Source organism: Hypomesus nipponensis, chromosome 24, assembly GCF_054491055.1.
Source record: "Hypomesus nipponensis isolate SF chromosome 24, ASM5449105v1, whole genome shotgun sequence".
Classification (NCBI taxonomy): Eukaryota; Metazoa; Chordata; class Actinopteri; order Osmeriformes; family Osmeridae; genus Hypomesus; species Hypomesus nipponensis.
The window spans coordinates 2401969-2427708 of record NC_140384.1 but is presented as its reverse complement, the minus strand read 5'-3'; the positions used below and the strand labels follow the sequence as shown (position 1 = coordinate 2427708).

The window sequence follows — 25740 nt, the reverse complement described above, 5'->3', positions numbered from 1 at the left end:
TTAGAAAGTTCCTAAGAAGCTCCTAGCGTTAAGAGCTTCTTAACGAATCTGGGGAACCCGGCCATTGACATTCCTTGCTGGATGTTGGAGCAGGAACACATTTGCACAGTACAGGCTATACATTTGTATTTCATAGACATGCTTCTAAGCATTCCTAATAAGGACAGAAAAGTCATCTACTTTGCAAGCACAGTATTTATTGAATTACAGTATTAGTCCAAGGACAAAGAAAATGAGGATTAGAACACAACATTGATTTGTTCGGGTTAAATATTGGGTTAGGAAAGTTTACTGGTTATAGAAACCAAAATATCAAAAGATATCCAAATGGACAAACTGAACAAAAATCTCAGTTTTTGCCTGTAGTACCTGGCCTTAAACGAAAATGCTTCACTTTATTTTTGTCACAGTGCGTCAAAATGACTGAAGGGTCACAATGACCTGAAGGTTACACAAGAGTTATTAGGAACCCGCAGATGGTTCTCCAATAACCACTCCATGATTGAACTGGTTTGCAAAATAATACTACAAGCAGAGCATTTGTCATATATTTGAGATAGCCTACTGTACTTCAAAGTAAATTTAAGAAATTCTCAATTAGCTGGCGACAACCAGCACTCAGCATTGCTATCCAAACAACACTTGTTTACTGTTTCTTCAACATGGGTGCATGGAGCAGCAAGAGGGAAGGTAATTGATTAACGGAATCTCAAATATGAACTGGACCAATGCAGCCTTTACAGTCCGCTGAACAGATGCACCCTATACGTGCGCTATGGATGACACTCTGGTAAATGAACGTTTTGACCGTGTACAAGGGAAATGACAAAATAATGCCAATGGAGACGTTCTACAACCACAACCAAATTCATCCCTCTGACGACGAAAGGAATAATACAGGTGACAGCACCAGCATCCTTTTCATTTTGATTGTTTCCACACTTTTGGGGAACACACTTGTGTGTGCTGCGGTCATTAAATTTCGACACCTAAGGTCTAAAGTGACCAACTCATTTGTCATCTCCCTTGCGGTGCCTGACCTGTTTGTGGCCGTCCTGGTAATGCCTTGGAAGGCAGTGTCGGAAGTGGCAGGCTACTGGCTCTTTGGTGCCTTCTGTGACACCTGGATAGCTTTCAACATCATGTGCTCCACTGCTTCCATCCTCAACCTTTGTATCATCAGTATGGACAGATACTGGGCAATCTCCAGTCCATTCAGATACATGCGTAAAATGACCCAAAGATTCAATTTTGTGATGATTGGGGTGGCCTGGACGCTGTATATTTTGATTTCATTCATGGGCAGAGACAGAAAACTCAATGATGGACAATCCAGATAAGACGGGAAGTATGATTAATCCTCTTCAATAATGAGTTTTTACATCCCCCTGGTGATCATGGTGGGAGCGTACACATGCATTTACAGATTTGCGCAGACTCAGATTCTACGGATATTCTCTTTGGAGAGGGCCGTGAAACACGCGCAGAACCAGCAACACACTAACTACTGGCGACTACTGCAAGTGTACTGTAGGAAAGCAATAAAAATAGGATTAACTCAAATAGAATACAACATTTTAAATCAGCTACCAACAAGAGCAACAGTCTAAGCAAGAGTCATTGTGATCCTTGAGGAAACTAGCATTGGGTTCAGTAAACCATTCCTAAGTACCGTTGTATTCCCGGAACAAGTGCGTCTTGAGCCTTCTCTTGAAGGTGGAGAGACAGTCTGTGTCTCTGATGGAGGTGGGGAGTTGATTCCACCACTGGGGGGCCAGGCAGGAGAAGAGCTTGTGTTGGGACCGGGCGGTCTTGAGCGGTGGGACCACCAGGCGGTTGTCTGAAGAAGACCGTAGGTGGCGGGTGGGGGTGTAAGGCTTCAGGAGAGACTTGATGTAGTCGGGTGCAGTCCAGTTCACTGCTCGGAAGGTCAGTACCAGGGTCTTGAATCTGATGCGGGCTTGTAGACCAGGCGGGCCACAGCGTTCTGAATCCTCTGAAGAGGGTGGGTTGCGCATGCTGGGAGACCGGTGAGCAGCGAGTTGCAGTAGTCCAACTTGGAGAGTACAAGTGCTTGGACAAGCAGCTGGGTGGAGTGTTCAGACAGGTATGTCCTGATCTTCCGGATGTTGTAGAGGGTGAATCTGCACGACCGGGAGACTGCATCAATGTGGGCCGTGAGAGAGAGCTCGTCATCCATGGTAACCCCAAGGTTCCTGGCAGAGGATGAGGGGGTTTTCAATGAGGCAAGAAATATCAAATGTCAGTATTTTTTTGAATTTAGTTTTGTTGGCTTTATACTCAAAAACATCTATAGAGGATGCATTACCCTATTCCCTTTAAAATTGAAATGAATAACCGTTTTAGAGGGTTCACACACAGGCTGGGATGATTCAGAGTTAACTTTTACATTGAATGTCAAGTCTGTGTTTTACCAAAAAAGGGTATTTTTTGTTTCTCCGTTGGATTATAAAAAGGACACCTGCAAAATACGAAATTTGGAGAGTGCCTGATTCACGAGATAATTGCGGAAAACTCGCTGCCTTAAATCCCATTGTAAAAATGCGCTGACAAGAGACACACACAGAGATTCCTGAAATTTAGAGAGACTAGTGCAGTCGGTTATTAAGATGTCAGTGAAACATACAAATACAGATTCCTGGAATTATATAGTGCACAGTAGCCTCGATGTCGGTGACACACAGATTTCTGGAATTGTAGGTAGATAGTGCAGTGCCCGTGATGCAGCTGGTGATGACAGTTCTTCTCAGTGGATTTGGTACCTAGGCTACATTTCTCAGATCACCATTGGAATCCTCTGTCATCTCTGGAGTACTTGTTCAACCTCCACATCTATTCTTGTCAAATTGCCAATGCTGTGGTAGCCTACATTCATGCAAATGATTATGTAGCTATCCTTTGTCTGCTGTTTCCTATGTTATAAATTGCTTATGTTATGTTGATCAAAATGTAGTATATTTGTTCAGGCAGGAGGACTCAGTAGTGTTGTTAACTTGATACTTTATTCCATGCGATACAATACATTATTGTAATATTTGATTTGGCATATGGTTGTGCTCGTAGCGGCTCCTTGCCGCACCCAACTGAGACACCGTCTCCTGAGACAACCGCTCGACATCCGGGAAGAGAGCATTCCCTCTGAGGAAGAAAAAAAAATAAGAACCAGACAAAGGGTGGAGGCCGGGGAGGCGGAGGAGACCAAGAGCATCTGTGTCGCACTAGCAAATCAAGTGCCGGGATCCCTGCTATATACCCCTCCCTATTAGGAAGGTGTGCCTTGACTCGTGTTGACGATTTGCTAGTGACGCATTAGGCCTCGGGTCCCCTGCACAAACCGTCTCCGCTTGTTTCTTTGTTAAATTGTCTTACCACCACAAACATCTAAACATTTAGTTCATAACAGAAGTCATTACATGCACAATTGACAGTTGAGCCCGTTGTCATAATTGTGAGCCTAATTCCCCATACAGGGCTTGTACATTTGGAATAAGCTGGCAGCTTTGACATCAGTGAACACATTAATTTATGAAACAAAATTCACTGATCTATACTGAAAGTGTATTCAGTTTATGTTGTTTTTTTGGCTAGCCAGCCCATTTGAAAGCAGCTGATCAGGCCTATCAGTTGTAAAAGCGAATACAAATTGAATTTCCCTATTTTCTTCACTACTTAGTTTCATTGAATTGCAAATGTCTTTGTTAATTGCATTAGTGGTGATATGATATTGGTGATTATATAAAGGACAACTGTAAAATATAAATTTAGCAAACGGCCCGGTTCTCGAGATAGTCTATTCGTAGCAAACTTGCAGCAGACCAGAAGACCAATCGAAGTGAAGGGGCTGGGGACTGGAAGAGAGCAAGCCAAACTGGCAACGAAGCAAATTACTGCACTGTTGGATTATAAAGAGTAAGTAAGTAAGTAGTAAGACTTTATTTATATAGCACTTTTCATACAAGAATTGCAGCTCACAGTGCTTTACATAAAATTTACAAAAACAATAATACAAGAGTTGATCTAACTAGCCGTACTCCATCTGCGGTCTCTCAAATCCGTCTTAGATCCAAGCTGCCACTTGCAGTTTTTAATACACAAACATGACAAGGGGGTAGACAGGACGGGCATACATTTTCAGCATAACATGAGAGAGAGGAGAAAAAAAGGCAACCCCCAGACTATGCTCCTAGAGGAGTACAGTGTGGGAACAGGCAAAAAACACCTCAGCACATAAGCACATACATTGTACAACATTACAGAACCACATGACTTGCAACGGGGAGGGGGGGAGGGGTATGGACAAGCAGCATCTGGACCTGCAGCCATACTAGGCGCTGGTCACAGACCCGCCAGCCACACCTGGGGATCAAGCAGGCGAAGGCGTTGGATGGGGGAAGGGGTGTGTATGAGTGTGCCTGGGTTGGCGCCTTCGCCTCGGCCACAATCAGTCAGATTCTCAGTTCGCAGATAGTATTGCTATGGAGACATCCTTGGTCATGACCCAAGACAGAGACGCAATCCACAAGTGAAAGTTAGTGTATGAGTAGGCCTGGGTTGTCACCATTGCCTAGGCCACAATTAGACAGTTCTCAGTTCGCAGATTGTATTGCCATGGAGACAGCCTTAATTAGGTCCTAGACAGAGACAACAATCCTCAGGTGTCTGTTGGAAGGGGGTAGGGAATGCAAGAGAAGTCTCGCTGCAGCGCTCTTCAGGGGAGTTGTTGTTCCAGCAATGGCCTTGGCCAAGGCATGTGCTGGTTAGGGTGCCGAAAGCAGATACGTTTGGGGTTGTTTGGTCGAGTAGCCACATTCCAATTTGCAAGTCTACTCCTTTTTCCACCAGTCTCCGTCGGTCCAATCATGTCGGCCAGCCTTAGGGGGCTTTTTTACAGCTGTAGCCATTTCTTTAATTTTTCGATATGCCAGGGCAGCGCCTAATCCAATCAGCAAAAGCCTGTAATCGTGGTTCCAAATACGTAGATGTCTTCAATGTCCTCCACGGAAAGCACCGCTGGACACCCGACGCATCCATCTAGTAGCCAGCTGCAAACGTCCCGTCAGGACAGTCAGGTTCTCCCAAACCCAAGATTGTGTCAATTGCATTGAGACCAGCTGATCAAATCTATGATTTTTAATTCGGAGAGCGGTGCGGAGAGAGTCTCTCAGTATAAGACACAAGACACAGGACTAGACAATACAATAGAAGCCAAGCAGGGAAGGTCAGGGGAGGAGAGGGAGAAAATGCGACCGCCTTCGTTGAGAGCCAAAAAGTAGTAAAGAGGACACATGCTGAATATGAACTTTGCAGAATGCCCGGTTCTTGAGCTGATCTTGGGAAACTACGATCTAAGATCAAACACACACACACACACACACACAAACACAGATTCCAGGCATTATTAGAGAGATGCTGTTTATGCTTATTTTGACAACTGGGCTACTTGTTTCACAGTTATTTTCAATGTGGAGATAGTGAACTTTTGTGTATTGTGTACGGTAAATTGTGTTGTGTTCATTTTATACGACCCATTCTTCCTAGTTGACTACTGAATGTATCTGAAAATGCAGCTTCTTTCCAGAGGTAGTAAGAATCATGAACTCCCTGCCTTAGATACTGATATCAGAGAGACAGATACACATATAAATGTATATCTCGTTTCTCATTGTGTTGTGCTGCTTTGTCGTGAAGTTCCTCTGGTTTATGCTCTGGTTTAATATGCTAATATGATGCACTGCTTTTAAACCTGTGTCTTAGTTATTTATTTATAGGTTCTAGTTTAGTTGCCTGTTAATTCTTTTTATTCATTGTATTTTTGTATATTATTTATTTTCTAAATAGTATGTTGCTGGTCCTGAGTACATATTTAGTTCTTGCGTCAACATGTTAAGAATGACAAATACATTAATTATGATGGTATGCAGATCAATAATCTAGACATTAGTTATTTTTTCTTTCAATCTCTTTAGCCCCTCCCCCCGCCTTCCTTCTTCCATCCATATGGGAAGTGAACAACCTTGACATGTTTCCTTTGATTTATCTCATTCATGTCAATGTCACTTCAACGCAATCTTTAAAATGAACAGTGAAGGATGTTATAGATCCTGTCACTGAGTCAGTGAGCTCACCCAGCCTCACATGATGATAGACTTGATGATCTCACTTAGGCAGTCGCGCCTTTCCACACGGAGGAATGCAATGACGGGGCGCACAAGATGTTCATTAATCATGTCAGATCAGAATCAAAAGGTGAGATGAAACTCTCAGAGTTGTCCCTGGTGTTAAGCGTTACCCTCCCTGCTTTAGTTCTAGCAGTCATCGTCGAGTAAATATGAGCAACCCTGGAAGCCTAGGTGTGTCTGGATAATTACATGCACCTGCGATGGCTCTCGTGTCCCCAGGCGTTAAGGACAGTAATTAAACCCTTGTGACGAAGGGGGCACCTGCTGACTGGCAAGGGAGGGGGGTGGGAGGCAGCCGAGTGCCACCCACACAGTGACGCACATATGTGACATCAGGTGGCGTGACGGATCAGTGAAAATGAGAAGCTAAATCGAGTTTCCTTTATGGATGCTGGTGCTCCCTGGTGTGGAGAGAACTGCTTAATGTGTTCACTCTGTGAATCCCTCGGCCAGACACAAGTCCCTGACTTAATACATGGGTCCTCCCCTTTGAGAACTGCTCCCCTTTGCTTTCAGAGGCCTTTGAAATCCTCTTCTGTTTCTAGTTATCTGGTGACCAAATGGTGGATAGTCACAGTAAAATCTTGGATTGAACAAAAACTGACCATGCATTTCTAATTGACATTTGATGCATCTACACATTTCCCTGTGGAACAAAGAACAATCAAGTTCACAAAGATTGAAGTTTAAACATAACCTTGCAAAGGCAATACATGGGTTGAATCAAAACTACATAACCCAGTAGTTATTGTCATTTATTGCTCAAATCCCAGTAATTTAGTTAAATATTTGTATCCAATGTGCTTGCTTTGGGTTGGAATGAAACCCTACAGGACAATAGCTCTCTAGAAACAAGTTTGGGCAGGCTCTGGCTAAATGCATTTCCCTTTAGATTTAGCTTCCATTATTGTGTCATCTGAGGTATTGTTGATGCCCTTTGTTTTGCTTTGGAAAGTGATGCATGATAATTGAGGGGTTTTAAATAGTGATGATTACAACACTTATTAAACCTGGGACTTCTCTGTCACTGTCAGGTTCTCTGGGAAGTTGACAACAGTGGTTGGAAAACCTTGAGGAGGTGTGTTTATTTATAGTTGATACTATTGTGTGCTCTTTGTGTGTTATATTGACATTGAAATGACACATAGCAAAAAATAAAATAAAGAGATGATGGGTTCTCAAGAACTGTGAAAGTGATGAGGACCTGTTTAACATTTTATGAAATATCTGCATTCTATTTATAAGGTTCATTTATGTGTAGAGTAATTTGGCAAAGTTGGAATCTGTTGATTAACGGTATATGTTTTCGTGACCAAATTAATGTAATCTTTTAGACTTAGTTATTTAAGGCATCAACAACAACTTGGGTTGAAATGTAGTCATAAAAGAGAATATTTCATCGCAAGTGCATTTTTATGTTACTATCGTCTCAAACTGATTGTCGGAGACATCCAGACATGCAACAACAGGGGTGACCTTTACAAAGCACTACAGTGTATTCTCTTATTTTTACTTTATTTATTTGTAGTTTAGTTTAACAGCGTCCTCTATACGTTTTCGTCAGTATATTTTAAGATCTACGCACAGCAAAACAAGTATATTTGATTACGCTTGGCCTGGGAATTGCCCGCCCACCCACTAATCCATTTTGATGCAGCATCTTCCATTTATAGAACCATCAGACAGAATCCATGTGATCCAGCCTTTAACTGTTCAAATACATAACTCTATTTCTCCCAATAAATAATATAAGTATCTATCAGAGGTTATACATTCTGTATATGTCTATGGAACAGTTAGAGGTGACCTATAAATTCACTTGTATGGGGAGGACAGGGGATGCTATAATTAGAACAGGACTTGGCAGAGCCCTCCTGTTATTCATGATGACGCTGGCACTGAGGGATGGATCCTGAAAGGCCCGGTAGAACTACATGGCATCAGACAAGGCACCTGTAAAACTATATCTTACAACAAAAAACAAAAGTTCAGAGAGCTATTTCTGTCTTCCAATGTGTGTTGTCTCAGTGCAAAGGAGGATGACTTTGTGTCTCTTGATGTGTCTTCAGCAACCAATGAGGACTCCATAAACAGTTGTGAAAACACGTGGATACCCTCCCAGACCCAGTCAACCATCCACTTTCACACCCTCTCGCTGCACAAGCAAGTTTCCCATTTTACAGTTTAGCTAATTAAGATGAAACACCTAAGCTAAAACCCCCAGTATTCACACTAAACCAAGAGCAAATCTCAGGAGATTGATTCATGTTGGAAATGGGACTTGTAGTGACTTTAGTCTAAATCTGAAGTGATGGATGGTTGCTCCTGTTTCCCATCTTAGACACGAGGAGGAAACAAAAATGAGGACATGATCTCCCCAGGATGTGATAGACCCATAGGACCATATGTCAGAACACATGAGTGCACACTCATTCCAGTATTGATTGTCTCAATACAGAACGTAGGCATCGACTTAGGGGATCCATCGTCTTCTGTCCTGAATCCTCCCATCCCACCCAACCGTTCTGCCTGTGTCGTTTGGAGGCAAAATGTTTTCGTCAAGAGCATTTTGTGATTCAGAGGTGGAGCAGTCACACTGCTCCTCTCCCTCATTCTTTTCCACCTTATGTCCCACACACCTGATCTTTCTCTTTCCAATCAACATTTTTTCCCCTCATACATGTGTGCTCTTCTCTGTCACCCTCAAGACTTTGCGCAAATGGAAAAGACATTTTGTGGAAAAGAAAAACTTTTCCACATCAAAGCTAAGTCTGAGAACAAGGACAAGCATGGTTAAGATACACTCCCAGCTGGGTTCTGTCATTCAAAAGCAGCATTTAGGATGTACTCTCGTCAGTTTTGCGGAAGAACACTTGTATATGTAGCAAGCAACATCGCCCGCCCGCCTGCCCGCCTGCCCGCCTGCCCGCCTGCCCGCCTGCCCGCCTGCCCGCCTGCCTCTCGATCTCCCTCTCGATCTCCCTCTCGATCTCCCTCTCGATCTCCCTCTCGATCTCCCTCTCGATCTCCCTCTCGATCTCCCTCTCGATCTCCCTCTCGATCTCCCTCTCGATCTCCCTCTCGATCTCCCTCTCGATCTCCCTCTCGATCTCTCTCGACCTCTCTCTCGACCTCTCTCTCGACCTCTCTCTCGATCTCTCTCTCGATCTCTCTCTCGATCTCTCTCTCGATCTCTCTCGATCTCTCGACCTCTCTCTCGATCTCTCTCTCGATCTCTCTCTCGATCTCTCTCTCTCGATCTCTCTCTCGATCTCTCTCTCGATCTCTCTCTCGATCTCTCTCTCTCGATCTCTCTCTCGATCTCTCTCTCTCGATCACCTTCTCTCTCCTTTTCTTTTTTTCAATCACCCTCTCGCTCTCTCCTTACTTCCTCAACCTGAGCCCCTGTTCTGTCAACTTAGCATACATGGGTGTAGAAGTGGCCATTTGAGTCGCAGTGGTTCCAGCCTGCTCCCATCCAATCAAGCTTGCTTTTCCTGCCAGAACCTTCCGTCCCTCACTCTGCCCGCCAGTATGTCTGTCGGTCAGTCTTGCCAAGATTTTTAGGTTAAAATGATGCATTTTTTCTTGGCTGCCGAACGGGGGAAAAGGAATTCACCATTCACTAATGGGAACACTGCTTGATGCTCCTGTCAAACCCCAGCAAAAAGTAGAGCAAGATAGAGATGGCTAACATTTTAGTGTCTTTAAGATTTGTGGTATAAAAAAAGGAAATATATTCAAGAGGTTTGACGTATTTCATATTTAGGTATAGAATCCAAGTAAATGACAATGTGGAAAGTATGCTGTCAGTTGGGAGAGTTGGGAAAGCATGCCTGAGGCTTGTTAGGAAGACAGAGTCAGCTAGAGTTGGGAGGTGGCAGTGTTGACATTGATGGCTCGGTGATTCGGCAGCATGACAGAAGGCTGATCTAATTAAACATTCCACCAATCCTATTATCTGCCTACACTTGATCTGAGAAACCCCTCTCACGGACCCCCCCCCATCCCCCCAAACAGAGACAAAACACTATCTAATTGTTTTCTACTCTCCTTATCTCTCACGCCCCTGTGTCTTGACTCCATCTGCCGCTGTCTCCTTCAGAGCACGTGCTGAACTTTTCATTTACCTTCCCTTCTCCTTGGCCATCCTACTTCATCCTACTCTTCTTTTCCCACCTCTGTACCATCCAATCGCTCCCCGTGATCATTAAACGGCAACTAACCTTCGCACCAGGAATGCAGGCAGATCCATCTGTCATATTTTGTATGTCTTTATTGTTAGACTACGAAGGTTATATTTAAATGGAAACCTTCATGCTATTCCTCGCTGGAGAGTTACAGGATAGCTTTATCCTTGAAGAAGGTTAGAATAGTAATAAGTTCCATGAAAACTTGCAGTAATGTGTAGACTGAACGATAACTGTATGATGATAAATTATTGTAGAACGGGCCTATCAATGTCATGAAGGTCATCTATACAGTAATATGCATGTACTCTTTTACTTTGACAATGGTTTGTCTAGAGTCGTGGTGGCTTAGTTTATATTAATAGTAGCCTTGTATTCTAGTTACTTGTTTTTGTCTGCTTTTGTAATGGTTCAGCCATTTGTCCAGCCTTGGCGGGCTGGTGATGGGTGTTTATGTGTGTAAGTGTGTGTGTGTGTGTGTGTGTTAGTTTGTGCGGACTAAACTTCCAACAATAGTGTATACCAGACATCACACCAAGCTGAGCTAATGACACTCAGGGCCTCATGTACGTATATAACATTTGCAAACGTAGCGTTAAAGGGTGCCATGGCCAACCCGCAGATTGCACACGCTGTGATACTTCCGTTTACGTCGTATTTACGAAGCCTGCAGGTCATCGGGTAATCAGCGCATTTCTCCGCCCACTATACCGTACATTGCGAGCATTTAAACGCGCAATTGAATGGGCTTCCTTCTGTTTTTCTATCATGGATCAGCCACCAAAGTCAATACAGCAATGACTGTTTGAAATTATCCTGATGCCAATATTTGTAATGTAGCGAAGAGTTTGACAACTTCTGGCATAGAATGTGAACGCTGAGTCGGAGATTCGATGTAATCTTTGATTTCTTCCAGTAACTGTAATATTACATAGCTGCTTAATCTGTAATATGGAGGACCAAACCTGCCATATTGACAAATGAATGAATAAATGTTCACATCCATGCAATAAATGAATACATGTATTAATGAATGCACAATTGTCAATCAATATTACCTTATAATTTATATGTATTTATTTGTGTATTCATTTATTCATTAATTTGTGTATTCATTTATGTATTTGTTTATTCATTCATTCATTCCTGTATTTCTTCATCTCAATATGTTAATTAGATATGTCAATCAAAATAGGTAGGCGGTATTTGACACACCATTGGCTAATCGTTTTTAACGCTTTGTATTCGATTATGTAGCCTTACATCCATCCTTGCTGTCATGGACAACATAGCCTACATGGCCAGGCTGGCCGACCTCGTTGAAAACAAAGATTTAATTCACCATATATGATGTTTGGATAAACAAACATGTTATAAAGATTAGACTACGTTAGTTGTGGGCTATTCACTTAACACCCAACTACACTATGCCGACTGGCCAACCATTTGTTCACCCCGATAAAAACGGTATCCGATCAATTCTCAAAATGTAAACTTTTTTTTTTTTTTTTTTCTGATTGTTGATTGTCAAACCAACATATTTGTCCTGTGTGTAAGAACGAGATAGACCACCTACGGTCTCGGTTAACAAATCTTGGTTTACATAGGCGTTTGCGGACCTGTCAAGGAGTAAACTTTTGCTGTTTTCACTTCAAAATAGAGGTGCGCTTTCACAGGAGTTTGCAGCGGAAGACATAATTAGGAGCACTTTACGCATCCCCTCCCATCTGTTTATGGGAAACTCCCATTTTCCCCTTGACCCTCCCGTGAATGCATATGCATGACAGGGAAAAGCGCAATTTGCCATTTTCAGTTCCCGCGACAGGCAGACTGCGCTTTTATCTCAGTGCGGCATGTTTGTACATACCTCGCGGCATGTTTGTACATACCTCGCTAGTCTTGCAAGAAACCTTGTCTTGTTTTCATAAACTGCACTCCACATGTGCCTGTGTGTAAACAAACCTGCTCCTGCAGATTACCAAGCATTCGTTCCATCTTTTCTTTCCCATGCCTGTTTTATGTCACGACCCAGTCTTTACTGTTGTTTGTAGGCTTTCCCATCACTAGTCTGTTTTATGGAGGGCTGAGGGGAGGGAGCGAGGAGGGACTCACGGTTATAGTGACTTCTTTCTCTACCTAGACCCTTCTCGATGTTTGCATGTGTCAAATAATTTTTGCCACCCTCCGGCAGTGATGAATATGCCTGACCAAAGGGGGATGTTGGAATACTGGAGAGAGAATGGATCTCTGGAGTGCTGAGAACAGACATTTGATGGTCACCGTGCTCCCAATGGATGATCTCTGTTAGTGTGATGAATGACCGCACCTCGTGTACAGTAGACACTAGAGTATGCTAAACATCTAGTGGAAAGCTGTACTGGAGAAGCTTATCTGGTATACACACACAGGGGCACTGCCACAGATTTAGGGCCCCGCAAAAATATATCCCTCTGGGTCCACCACCCCTCCACCACAGGCCACCCAAACTCTGCACAATTGCTGTTACCACACTTTCAGAACCCATTAGATCAATTCAAAGCTTTAAATAACTTTACCTTTACAGGTTTGCAACTCTTAGTCCAATACTTACTGTACTATCTTTATGGACAATGAGCTTTGAAAATCAAACACTATGCTGACATGCATGCAACATTCTGCAGTCTGCAAACAGCGAAATTGACTATTTCGTGCAAGACTGGTACCCCTCTATCAGAAATCTTTTACAGTTCAGGTGTAATTCTATTCTATTGTTTTAAGATTGACTGTCACTTTTACAGACTGACTCACTCAATGCTTAAAACTGACCATTATCCAACACAGACAATAAGCTGTTTTTGTTTAATAAAATAATTGTTTGAAAAGAATAATTACAGTGTATGAATTCTTATCATTGAAAATTATTTGAGTTTTTCTTTATTTTAAAGTATTCTAAAAATAAATTCCCACGAACCCCCTGCAATTATGCCAACTGACATGTAATTTAACACAATGCTGTTCATCTGCTTGTTCGGTTGGGAGTTGGGCTGGTTCATTGAGGTGTGGGGAGTCAGGCCTGCTGAGCCTGAAGCTGCATCTGTTGGGCCTGATACCAGGCAGGAGGAAGGACAACTGATTTAGTATGAATAACTTGCTAAACATCTGCCTGCATTGATTATGTCGGCTAAAAGATAAGGGAAATGTAAACACTTAGGGCCTCATGTACTGACGCTTTTGCGCCCACTTCAGCTATGTACAAACATGCCGCACTGAGGTAAAAGCCTTTCGCGGGAACTGAAAATGGCAAATTGCGCTTTTCCGTGTCATGCATATGCATTCATGGGAGGGTCAAGGGGAAAGTGGAAGTTTCCCATAAAGAGATGGGAGGGGATACGTAAAATGCGGGATGTACAAAAACTGCCCGTGAAAGTGCGCCTCTATTTTGCGGTGAACATTCTGCGGCTCTTAAAAGCAGGTTTAAAGCTGGATACGCGTGGGTTCCCTTGCATATGCCTCCTAGTGAAATGACAGCAGTAATCCAAGAAAGACAAAGAAAAGGGCGAGGTGACGATCTGAAATGATTTTTGCCACAAGGATCACACTTTTTCAGTTGAGTAAACACAATCATTACGTGTTACAGATTAAGCAGCCATGCTCATCCTCATGAACAAGCACATCAATTTTGTTATCACTAAATCTTTGTTTTCGCTGTTTTGACTTTGGTGGTTGATCCATGATAGAAAGAGAGGAGGCCCATTCAATTGCGCGTTTCAATGCTCGCAATTTACGGAGAAAGGCGCTCAGGGTTTCCCGCAGCACTTTATAGTTAAGGCGGCCACCTAAGCAACACAGGCATGCCGCCTTAACTACGTTGTAAACAAAAACGAAAAAAAAAATATATATATGTATTTTGCTAAAAATATACATTTTTTTATAGCGATATCCGCCGTGTGTTACTCTGTCCTGTTTTCTCCCTTCCATTCAAAACCCCCAGACTCCCTTCATTAGGCTATCACACAAACTACCCCCTCCACTGACGGCGGCACCCCCACCCTACCACCAGAGCCTGTTTAAGGATAGCCTTGCTACTCTCTATTAAACCCCATTGTACCGAATTTGGCTGCAGTTCCACCAGAGTTCCACTGGGGGTGATCGCGAGCGAGTGCATGTTGAATTGGAGTCTATGGAGCTAAACGGCTAAATTTGTCTCTTTCGCCTGATTGTCGTTGAAAAATCTCAGATTTGATTGTAGTTTGTGCATGTTCAAAATTGATTATATGTCTGTGTTGTCGATGCCCTGAGAAAAAAAAGTAAGTGACCAGAGCTTGCCGTCAAGCAGTGGCTCTGGTCGTACGATGTGTATGACGTCAATGACATTTTCAAAAGCTTTTTAGAACAGAAAAGCGACTTTAAAACAATCTAACAGCCAGCAGTGTTAATTTTTTTTTGCCTCTCCTTTCGAATTCAAATTTCTAGACAAAAAATTTTATCCTGAGAAAAGTGGATTTTGAGGGGTACCGCTCCATAGACTTCCATTCATTCTGCACTCGCTCGTTAGCGCCCTCAGATGGAAATTCAACCAGTTCAGAACCCGGAAGTTTCCCGAGAGTGGCAGTTCTCTCCATATTAGACATTCTCTGACTGAGTGGAGCGATCGGACCTTTCCAAGATGGTGGCCCCACGTCTCGTCAGCGCCAGTAGGCAGTAGCGTTCGATGCGGCGTCTATTCTTTATTATGTCTATGACGCGGCACACAAGGGTTTTCTGATGCCGTTTAGTTTGACGTTGTTTTGTCTGAGTCTGAGGATGTCCTAAAATGAACACTAGAGCTGTCTACTACCGCGCACTTGTGCATTTCGAGCACTGACTTTCAGTGCTTAGGGCGCATCACTCACAAAACAAGCAGAATTCAGTGCACTGAAAGTACCCGGATGGCGCACTGCAAACGGTAAAAAAAAACAGTGTACAACGATGGACACTACTCGCCCTAAACGGGCGCCATCTTGGCTACGTAGCGGAAGAGGAGAAGCCCTTTCGGCAGCTTTTTCCACTTGGGGTGGAGAAGCACGTTCATTTAGGAAGGTTTCGCGGGTGTCGCGAGCAGATTTGCATCCGTCACTTCCGCCAAGTGTTTAACGCAACTGTTCCATTTGAGACAGCACTTATCAGTGACGGAGTGCACTGAATATGTAAGTGCACTGATTTGCAGTGCACTGTATTGCAGTGTACTTCGTAAAGTGCGCGGTAGTAGACACAGCCCATGTGTTCATTTTAGGACATGGTGGAGTTTGTTTGCAGTATCCATGGCAACCGGAGGACTACACATGGGTTTACGTTACATGAGTGAACTAGCTTGCAACTATTTTGTATTAGCTATATCAAAAGTAAGTTTTCTTGCTGTACCATTTAACAGAAACAACACCATGGTATTCACTTTAAAAGATACTTTAGCTAATTCAGAAAGCTAGTAAGCAGCTCCCCATCTAGCTAACCTTGACAAAAAATTTTTTGACAAAGTTTAGTTTGAGGGCGTTTTGTCTGAGAATGATGGCGTTTGGTTTGAGAAAGTTTTGTCTTAGAATGATGGCGTTTGGTTTGAGAGCGTTTTTTCAGAGAATGATGGCGTTTGGTTTGAGAACGTTTTGTCTTAGAATGATGGCGTTTGGTTTGAGAGCGTTTTGTCTGAGAATGATGGCGTTTGGTTTGAGAGCGTTTTGTCTTAGAATGATGGCGTTTGGTTTGAGAGCGTTTTGTCTGAGAATGATGGTGTTTGGTTTGAGAGGGGTTTGTCTGAGAATGATGGCGTTTGGTTTGAGAACGTTTTGTCTTACAATGATGGCGTTTGGTTTGAGAGCGTTTTGTCTGAGAATGATGGCGTTTGGTTTGAGAACGTTTTGTCTTAGAATGATGGCGTTTGGTTTGAGAGCGTTTTGTCTGAGAATGATGGCGTTTGGTTTGAGAACGTTTTGTCTTAGAATGATGGCGTTTGGTTTGAGAGCGTTTTGTCTGAGAATGATGGCGTTTGGTTTGAGAACGTTTTGTCTTAGAATGATGGCGTTTGGTTTGAGAGCGTTTTGTCTGAGAATGATGGCGTTTGGTTTGAGAGGGTTTTGTCTGAGAATGATGGCGTTTGGTTTGAGAACGTTTTGTCTGAGAATGATGGCGTTTGGTTTGAGAGGGTTTTGTCTGAGAATGACAGAGGTTTTTCTGAGACTGAAGCCATTTCGCCTGAGTCTGACGACTTTTGGTCTGAGACTTGACGCCTTTTCGTTTGAGTCTGACAATTGAGTCTGAGATCTGAGGATGTCCTAAAATAAACACCGTAGAGGCGAGCTATACTATTTCTCGTGAACCACAGGATGCCTGTGCAGCTAGCTTAACCCTTGTGCTGCCTTCGGGTCACATGACCCAAAGGTTAATAACGAACCATTGTTGTGTTTACCCAATTTTACCCAATACAATATCAAATAAAAATAATTTTCTTTTAACCCTCGCAATGTGGGGGGTCTGAGACAGCCCAACGGTTAAAAGTAAATTCTTCACTTTGTTTTTGTATGCAGTAAAGTTGTCGCAAACGACAGTGGGTCACACACTCTGACCTTTCTTCGAAAAAAAATTGCTTGGAAAAAAAGCTTGCGTACTCACAAAACGGGGCTGAAAATGTGCGTACGCCACTTTCCACGCAAAGGTTGCGATTTATAAAAAACAAACTTGACGGGAGAATGTGCGGTCTTCCACACAAACTCTGACCCTCCCGTAGGCCTACGCACATTTTGAAAACAGTTGGAATTCTCTTACCAACCGTCTCTGGAGGAGGGGATCCCTCTCTGAATTGCTCCTCCCAAGGTTTCTTCAATTTTTTCTCCCGTTGGGAGTTTTTCTGGGAGTTTTTCCTTGTCTTCCTTGAGGGTTTAGGTTGGTTGAGGGGCAGTTCTATGGGCGTATGTGAAGCCCTCTGTGACATGCTTGCGTGTAAAAAGGGCTATACAAATAAATTTGATTTGATTTGATTTGGAATTGGCGACGCAGATGACCGTACTGTAGTCAGACTGCAGAAATTGAATGTGGGAAGAACATTACTCGTAATATTTAGCCCATATATTTTGTTTTCCTCACACACGTTTTTTTCATTCAATCTTGATTATCATGAATATTACATCCAGCAGTGTTATTTGTGCTTGTAGTGATTCTTGTTCCATAAACACCTTGTACAATCCAACTCAAATTTTAAATAAAAATTCAGCGCTTCTTCACCATCAGATTGTCCACTACGGGAGTTCAGGAGGGGGAGATTTCCCGACTGCATGGAATACAGGATAACATCACATATCCTACCTTTAGATAACTGCAGAACACAGTGTATAACTAAATACATTTATTTAATACTGTGCAAATATCCTCATATGTCAAAAACTGGAAATACAGTCGTTAAGCTCCCATGCAATCGCTACACTCTACGTCCTCGTTATCATAGTAGATTACTGTTCATAACAAAACGCTTTTGTTTTCAAATTCTATCTCGACTCGCAGTATCACTGGCACAGTTGACGCCACTTGCAGTTTTTTTTTTTATTGGTGATCTACCGGCCACATCATTTTCAGAGTTTTCGGGCTCCACCAATAGGCTAACAGTGTCTGAGAAGTTGTCATGCGCTATGATTCACCGTAAAAACAATCGTATGCCAGGGTCATGATGAGATACTAGATTAGCATTCATGAGGTGCTTTGTGTAAGGCTGGGTGTCAAACCTGCCCCCACCTCTCATATGCTAAAGTCTGGAGTTTCTGGACGGTCTCAACTTGATGGCTCTCACACCCCATTCAAGATGTGGTCTGATTGGTTGTTCTTGTGTATAAAGGGAATTGTAATGCATTGTTCTTTGGATTCTTCATCTCCTGAGACCTTCTCCTCAGTTCTGCCTTGTCCTACTGTCCTACTCCTTCCTCACCTCTTGTTTTCTCTCTGATTTACAATGATCATGGTAGAGTAGGTAAGATTGAAAACTTTCATATTGTAACATGTTTGCCTTGTAATTGATTTCATTCATTTGCAAAGTTATTAAATGCGTATTTCATTTAACCATACTTTGACCATTCTTGCTCTGATTTAACTCATAGAGTCAAATACCTGGAATTCTATTGGTATTGGCATTATTTGCTTCATGCTAATACACTGTTCAGTTTCCCATCTTCCTTCAAACCATAGGGGAATTAGTTCTGGTTGTTTGGACAATATTTACCCCCCTACAGTTTTGGTGACCCCGACGACGTGATATGTTTCGAGCAATTCAGTTACAGTTAGGCAAACCGGCGTTTCAAACCATGGTGCGGTGAGTAAGCATTTACAAATGTACATTAATTGTGTTCCACCTGGTTCTGTTGGTAGAAGCCTATTACTAGTTTCTGATATTAGCTCCTGCATGAAATGAACAAAAATGGAATGGGAAACTGAAGTTAACAAATTACTTAACCTATGGGAAGAAGTTAGCGTTAACCGAACGTTATCTCAATTGAGCAAGAAAGACAAGAACGGTCTTAAAATTGATTTTACGCTAGCTGAAATAATTGAACATTGGCGAACTGTAGGAGTCCATAAAAAGAAAGCAGAAAAGAAACAAACATTGAAGATTACTGTACATTTAATTGGCAAATGTCTTCTCAACTCTGTCCTCAAAGCAGCGACACCTTTTAGTGCCACAAGGCAACACACCGCTAATAAAACCAGTGAAGAGACCAGCCATGCTGGCTCACATTCTACTAATGAGTGTTCAGACACAGAGAGTGGAATTGGTGCGCAAATTCCCAAACCGCGTTCTACAAAGAACCGTCGTGCTCCTGATCCGCCACGCATTGCTGCCATAAAAATGGCGACAGAGGCAAAACCCAAGCCCCAGCAGCCCCATCATATACAGTGTAACTTCTGTAAAAGACAAAGACACACCGAAATGCGATGTTGGGATCTTGGCAGAAATATGCCTATTCCACCCACACGCTTGTTTTATGCTAACAACAAAGTTAGATTTTGTCGTGCTTGTCTAAGAAGTGGTCACACTGAGTCCAAATGTTGGGATCTGGGAAAGGGTATAGGCCTCCCCCATTTTTCATGCAGCATAAGCTGAGCCTTTATCAAGACAACCAAATCTTAAACTTTTTAATGTGATTACATGCAATTCCAACTATCTTTTACATTTACTTAATTCAGGTCCAAATTGTGATATTGCTACATTCCTACTGTATTACCCCTGTGTTTAGTCTTTGTTGTAGTTCAAAGATTCGTTCGGGACAGTTTATTTGTTGCTGCTCCAGTTCCTTTAGCTGCATATGCATAGTGCATATGGTTTGTCCATCCATTAGTTCCTATGTTGGTTTGTGTGGATGAGTATTGGGTATTATGGATCAGTATGTACCTTTGTGTGTTTTATAGAGTTGGTGGTAAATGTTCTAGGTTTTAGCTAAACTCACATTGGTTCCTGACCTGTAAATGTAGATTGGTATAACTTGTATTTTATTTTATGATTGCTGTGTAATTTGCGTTTTGTTTATTTTGGACCCAAGAACGCTTTTGTTTTAATTGCCATTTTCATCTGTTAGATGATATGTTTGTGTACCTCTCATCTATCAAAAGGGAGGACTGTTGTTCACCTATTTTTTCCATTTGAGTTTTAGGACACTGTCTCACTAATTTCCATTTGTATCCAATCCGACTCACTCAGACCCCAGACCACTCCAAACTTTACCATTTTCATTGTTAACCAAGTGCTGTGCTCCAATTGTGTTCTGCTGTAACAGGACAAGAACGTAAGTAGCAGGAATATGCTAACCAAGGGCACGTCTGCATGCCAATACAAAGGTTCTTCCAAGTGATCCTCTGAGCAATAGCCATGATCCAAAATTGGTCCTCTGAGCACTAGCCATGATCCAAAAGTGATCCTCTGAGCAATAGCCATGACCATTAGAATCTCAATGCTGACCTGTCTGCAATCAAGTTCCTTTTCCTATGGGTGCAGGTTATCACAGGATGAACACAGCAGCTTTTCATGTGCTTTTGTGTCCAAGAGGGAGGATTGTAAGGCTGGGTGTCAAACCTGCCCCCACCTCTCATATGCTAAAGTCTGGAGTTTCTGGACGGTCTCAACTTGATGGCTCTCACACCCCATTCAAGATGTGGTCTGATTGGTTGTTCTTGTGTATAAAGGGAATTGTAATGCATTGTTCTTTGGATTCTTCATCTCCTGAGACCTTCTCCTCAGTTCTGCCTTGTCCTACTGTCCTACTCCTTCCTCACCTCTTGTTTTCTCTCTGATTTACAATGATCATGGTAGAGTAGGTAAGATTGAAAACTTTCATATTGTAACATGTTTGCCTTGTAATTGATTTCATTCATTTGCAAAGTTATTAAATGCGTATTTCATTTAACCATACTTTGACCATTCTTGCTCTGATTTAACTCATAGAGTCAAATACCTGGAATTCTATTGGTATTGGCATTATTTGCTTCATGCTAATACACTGTTCAGTTTCCCATCTTCCTTCAAACCATAGGGGAATTAGTTCTGGTTGTTTGGACAATATTTACCCCCCTACATTTGCATTGACTATTTATGGTTAAAAATGGGCGTGTTCAGGGCGGGGTACAATGCTGATTCACGTACGCACACTTGTGGGTAATCTGTGATTTATAAAGGGAACATTGCGTACTGTTGTGCGTGCACGGTTTTATAAATCTCAATTTTTGTGTGCGTACGTCATTTTAGGCTTTTGGGCGTACGTACACTTTTAGTAAGAATCCCCCCCCCCCCCCCGAGCTGTGGGCCTCTAGAATTGTCATCACCTTTCACCCCTCAACGACAGCCCTGATCAAACAGCGCATCCACTCTTTCCTAAAAACTGCGCTTCTCAGTGAAATCCCCCATTAGTACAGTATGATCTGGCAGGACACACTCCAGTTGAGTGAGACTTTGACAGCAATATCAATGTGTCTCAATAAAACTTTGATTTTCATTGACCAGTTTCTATTCACACTGTTCAATCATCTTGTGATTATGCTCTGGGTGAAGTCACGTGAATGTGCCTTGCGAAGCCAATGTGCCAAACCTGCTGGAGGCTGATGTATTATGCATGGAGGATTGCAGTATGGCTGACTGGGGAGCTCTTAGCTGCTCCTTCCTATGACAGATCCCTATGTTTCCCTTCAGCTTTTCTCCAGCTAACCTCACTCATAGTAACAGTGTGTGTGCTCCTTGTGTGGCAGTGGTGCTGGTGCACATGAGCATGCACTTCGCAGTTGCAGAGCCAGAGGGGTGGCTAGGGTGGCACTGGACCCCCCTGATATCGGACTGGCCACCCCAGGTGCCACCCCAAAATGTAATTTTCATTTATACAGCACACTTTTAAAACAACAACAGTATCATTTAGCCATTTGAAATCTACTGTAATGACCTGACTAGGTCAGAAAGGAACAATCGTCCAGGCAAAAATGAAGTTTATTAACCACACAGTACACAGGCTACTAGTAAGCCAAACAGCTGTTTGGCCTTAACCCGCTAAATAAATGAAAGGTAGTGTAAATAGTGAAATAGTGACCGTCTGTTGTGATACCCAGACTTAACAGAAAGAACAGACACTAAACCTGGTCTTAACTTCCATGCTCCATCCCCTGCCCAACCCCCCTCCATGCCCATCCGCCAACCACCAGGATGCCCAGCATCCGAAGATTTCGGGCATTCCCGTGATTGGTAGACAGCGAACACTACTGGTAAACCACCAACTAACAGCCAAACATATAACTTACACACGTCTTTCTGTTTGGGTCGCTACACAATTTTTTTACTTTAACTGCTAAGATTCCTTGATGAAATGCCTTATCAATCTATTAATGTTACAAAAGACACACTTCAGTCAGATAGCTACCCTGTTTGCTATTGTATAATGCCTGTTTGAAATATGTATTTCAGAGTAGGGCTAGCCATGATCTAGTAACTTAAAGGCTGGTAGTTGATTGAAGATAATAATGGGGATATGTTTAAGATTGAGATTGGACTCAAATGTGGGCATTTGGATGTGTAGGCCTACATGTTATTTTTGCTCACTTCAAACATTAAAAGAAAGGGTGAGACTGCAGACTTCTTCAAAAATCTAAGCAAACAGGATCAGGTGGAATTAGACCCCAGTCCTTGCATCAGCCCAAGACCTCAGAGCAGCTCCCTACCCAAGGCTACAGGCACCAGGTTAGAGCATAGGCAGTCAGTCACATGCCAAGTTTACCTTGTGTTTTTAGGCCACACATGTAAGCCTTCCAATTAAGCCTCACTTTAAAATGTTTGTTGTTGATTCACGAGTGTTCTTGTTTTGATGGCTGTGGCATTTTTTGTGTGAGTATACACTAATAGTTATGTTTAAGTAACCTCTAACCTGGTTAGACCCTGATATATTCATGAAAGTGAGTGATCAAAGTCTCTCCAGTTTGTGAGTACAGTTCAGTGTGTATAAGAAAGAAATGAGTTGCAATTCAGATGTAGAGACACAGTCTTTTCATAGTAAATGTAGAATTTGATTAAAGTAACCCTAGTCGACCATACTAGGCCACACTGAGGAACTCAGGCTTAAGTGAATTTGAATTTCTCTCAGCAATCATATGAATAATTTACACTGTTTAGATGCCAGGCTAAGGTTACACAAACATTTTCAGTCTTGGTCTGTGGACCCCCTGAAGTACCCCTGGCCACCCCTTGGCTATATGGAGCTAGAAAGCTGACAAAAGTATCTGAATTTGAATATGAAAGATCTGAAATATTTGTGTGTCGAATTTCATAAAACTGAAATATTTTGCTGTTGAATATATAATATCTGAATTATTTGTATGCCAAATTTAATAAAACGGAATTATTGTGATCCAAAAATACACATTTCTAAAATTCAGATTGCAGTAATTCAAATTCTTGAAATTCAGATTGCTGAAATTCAGATTCTTGAAATTCAGATTGCTGAAATTCAGATTCAGATTTTGTCTGAACTAGGCCAAAGGTGAAACAGCTTGCTTTCACAGGCAAAAGTAGACGATTTCAGAACGACCGAACTTTACCTCAGAACAAACTGAGTTGCTAGTTGGAGGAATACCCACATCACACACAAGTATCTGGGATAGCACACATACGTCCCGATGTGTAGAAGATACGTCGGCAAGATCTAGTATGGAGATCGTTGCCATTTGATCGAAACTGACTTCCAGACGACGTGTGGACAATGAATCCAATCACACCCGGCCGCACTACAGATATATCCTGTTAATTATAGATAACTCCTTATATCTATGCTGTTAAATACTATGTCCGATCTCTCAGACAGCAAATATTTCACTATCCATAACCGATCTGAAATGTCACTTAGGAAATGAACATAGCCTATAGGCTGAACATTGACTTTGATAGGAATAAGGAGACAATTAAAAATATGCTTGACCATCTAAAATTGGCTATTAGTAATACAGTAGCTAGCTAGCGTGACTTGATTCAACCTGGATTTTCTGTATGGGTATTATAATTAAGAGACACTATTGAAGTTCATGATTTTATATCAGGCTGGATGTTGATGCCATCAAGCTCTTAAAAGAACTCCAAAACAGAAAAGAGAACAACGGAACATAAATATATAGGCTATAGCTTTGCCAGTTGTTCCGCGTTTTCCATCGGTCTCCGCCGCCCTCTGACTCTATCTCGACTCACTTGGTAACAGTAAATGCCGATTTTGGCAGAGGAGAAGACACAAGTTTTTACAAGTTTCATAAGCACTTGCTCCATACTCTTCCTCCAACGAGCAACTCTTAGCTTTTGTTCTGGGGTAAAATTCGGTCAGAGAATGTCTATATTCGGACGTTCTGAAATCGTCTACTTTTCCCTGTGAAGGCAAGCTGTTTCACCTTTGGCCTAGTTCAGACAAAATCTGAATCTGAATTTCAACAAACTGAATTCCTGCAATCAGAATTTTAGAAATTTGTATTTTTGGATCAAAAGAATTCCGTTTTATTAAATTTGGCATACAAATAATTCAGATATTATATATTCAACAGCAAAATATTTCAGTTTTATGAAATTCGACACGCAAATATTTCAGATGTTTCATATTCAAATTCTGAAACTTTTGTCAGCTTTCTAGCTCCATATGGCTAGACCCCATATATAAAAATCTGGTTCCGCCACTGACTACGAGAATTTGGATGGGCACGCGAGCTAAACCAACCGGGACCACACAGATGGCTCTTTAAATATTCATACCTTCAATTTGTTAGCGGGTTTGTTTGTCTCTTCGTTGCCGCCTGACTGGCCTCACGTGTGGGAGAAGCAAAAAAAGAAAGAAAAACAAAGAAAGAAAAAGGGAGATGGACCGTTGTTCCCCTCCAGTGGTTGTGCTGCTCAGGCAACCCCACTCCGTTTCTGTTGAGGGAGGAGGTGGATTTAAGTGAGAGCATGTCATACTTTGAAGTTAAAGTTCAATTTCCTTTAACTTTGGTATGCTGTGGTACCTTTCAAATGAAACCATGGGGGTTTAATCCCCTCTCTAGTTACCGTTTGAGTTATTCATAAAGGTCTAAAACCTCTACCCTCCCGTCTGGTCGGTCACATGCATGCTTCTTTTGGTGTCCCTCCCTTCACAGTATCTCCAACTTTTTTTCTGTATCTTATCCAGGGGTTATGTTTCTTGTCTTTGTCAGGAATTCCTGAAAAGTAGTCTACCTCTCTTGTCTTTAGCCTAGTCAGACACATAGCCTACTATGTAAAAAAAATAAGAGACCACTGCACCATCTTCTTTCTATGACGGGGTATTAGTAGCCTGGTCCTAACCAGACTCTCGTACATTTCATTTGTACAGAGAGTCTGGCCTCGCTCCATTAAGTGTCGACTTCCTTGTAGACGGGTACTCTGTTGAAGTCTAAAAGTATTGGATCTGCCTAAAGCCACTCTGATCTGCCATAACCAATTGCTAGCTTTCGCCTTAGCCAATTCCTTCACCATTACTGCAACAGAGCTAGCTGCCTTAGCTGGAAAATCAAACTGTTCCCGAACCCCGTGGAGAGGAGGGCCACAATATTATGGCCACCAACAAAACAAAACTTGTTGAAAACTTGTTCTTGCTCCGGCTTTAGTTTATGGATATTCTGCAGTGTTGCCACAACGGACCGAATGGCTTTGCTCGCAACTTTCTCCGCCGCCATTACAGAACGACAACACAAACTAGTGCACAACATCATCGTTCTCATCCACTCCCTCTGTTCGCTGATTAGCCGGTAGAATATCAACCGAGACATCTGACTTACGTACCTGATGGCCATGGGCCAGACCTAGTACAGAAGCAAAATCAAAATTGAGCGGAAGTACGTAG

General features: G+C 42.3%; 1 protein-coding gene and 1 long non-coding RNA gene across 3 annotated transcripts; one reads left to right on the top strand and one right to left on the bottom strand.

Annotated features, from left to right (window-relative positions):
* The first annotated feature begins 245 nt into the window (after positions 1-245).
* LOC146232686 (D(1A) dopamine receptor-like) lies at positions 246-1714 on the top strand. The gene is given in 1 exon segment (XM_084690635.1): positions 246-1714. A coding segment is annotated over 1 exon segment (816 nt). The 5' UTR covers positions 246-794; the 3' UTR covers positions 1611-1714.
* Positions 1715-3033: 1319 nt separating this feature from the next.
* On the bottom strand, positions 3034-25605 carry LOC146232685 (uncharacterized). 2 transcript variants are annotated; one of them, XR_014742317.1, is made up of 3 exons: positions 24884-25605; positions 24636-24794; positions 3034-3159 (listed from the first exon to the last, which is right to left on the bottom strand). It is a non-coding gene; the product is annotated as an uncharacterized LOC146232685 (long non-coding RNA). The 2 variants fall into 2 exon arrangements; XR_014742318.1 differs by having other exon boundaries at positions 24927-25605.
* Positions 25606-25740: the final 135 nt, after the last annotated feature.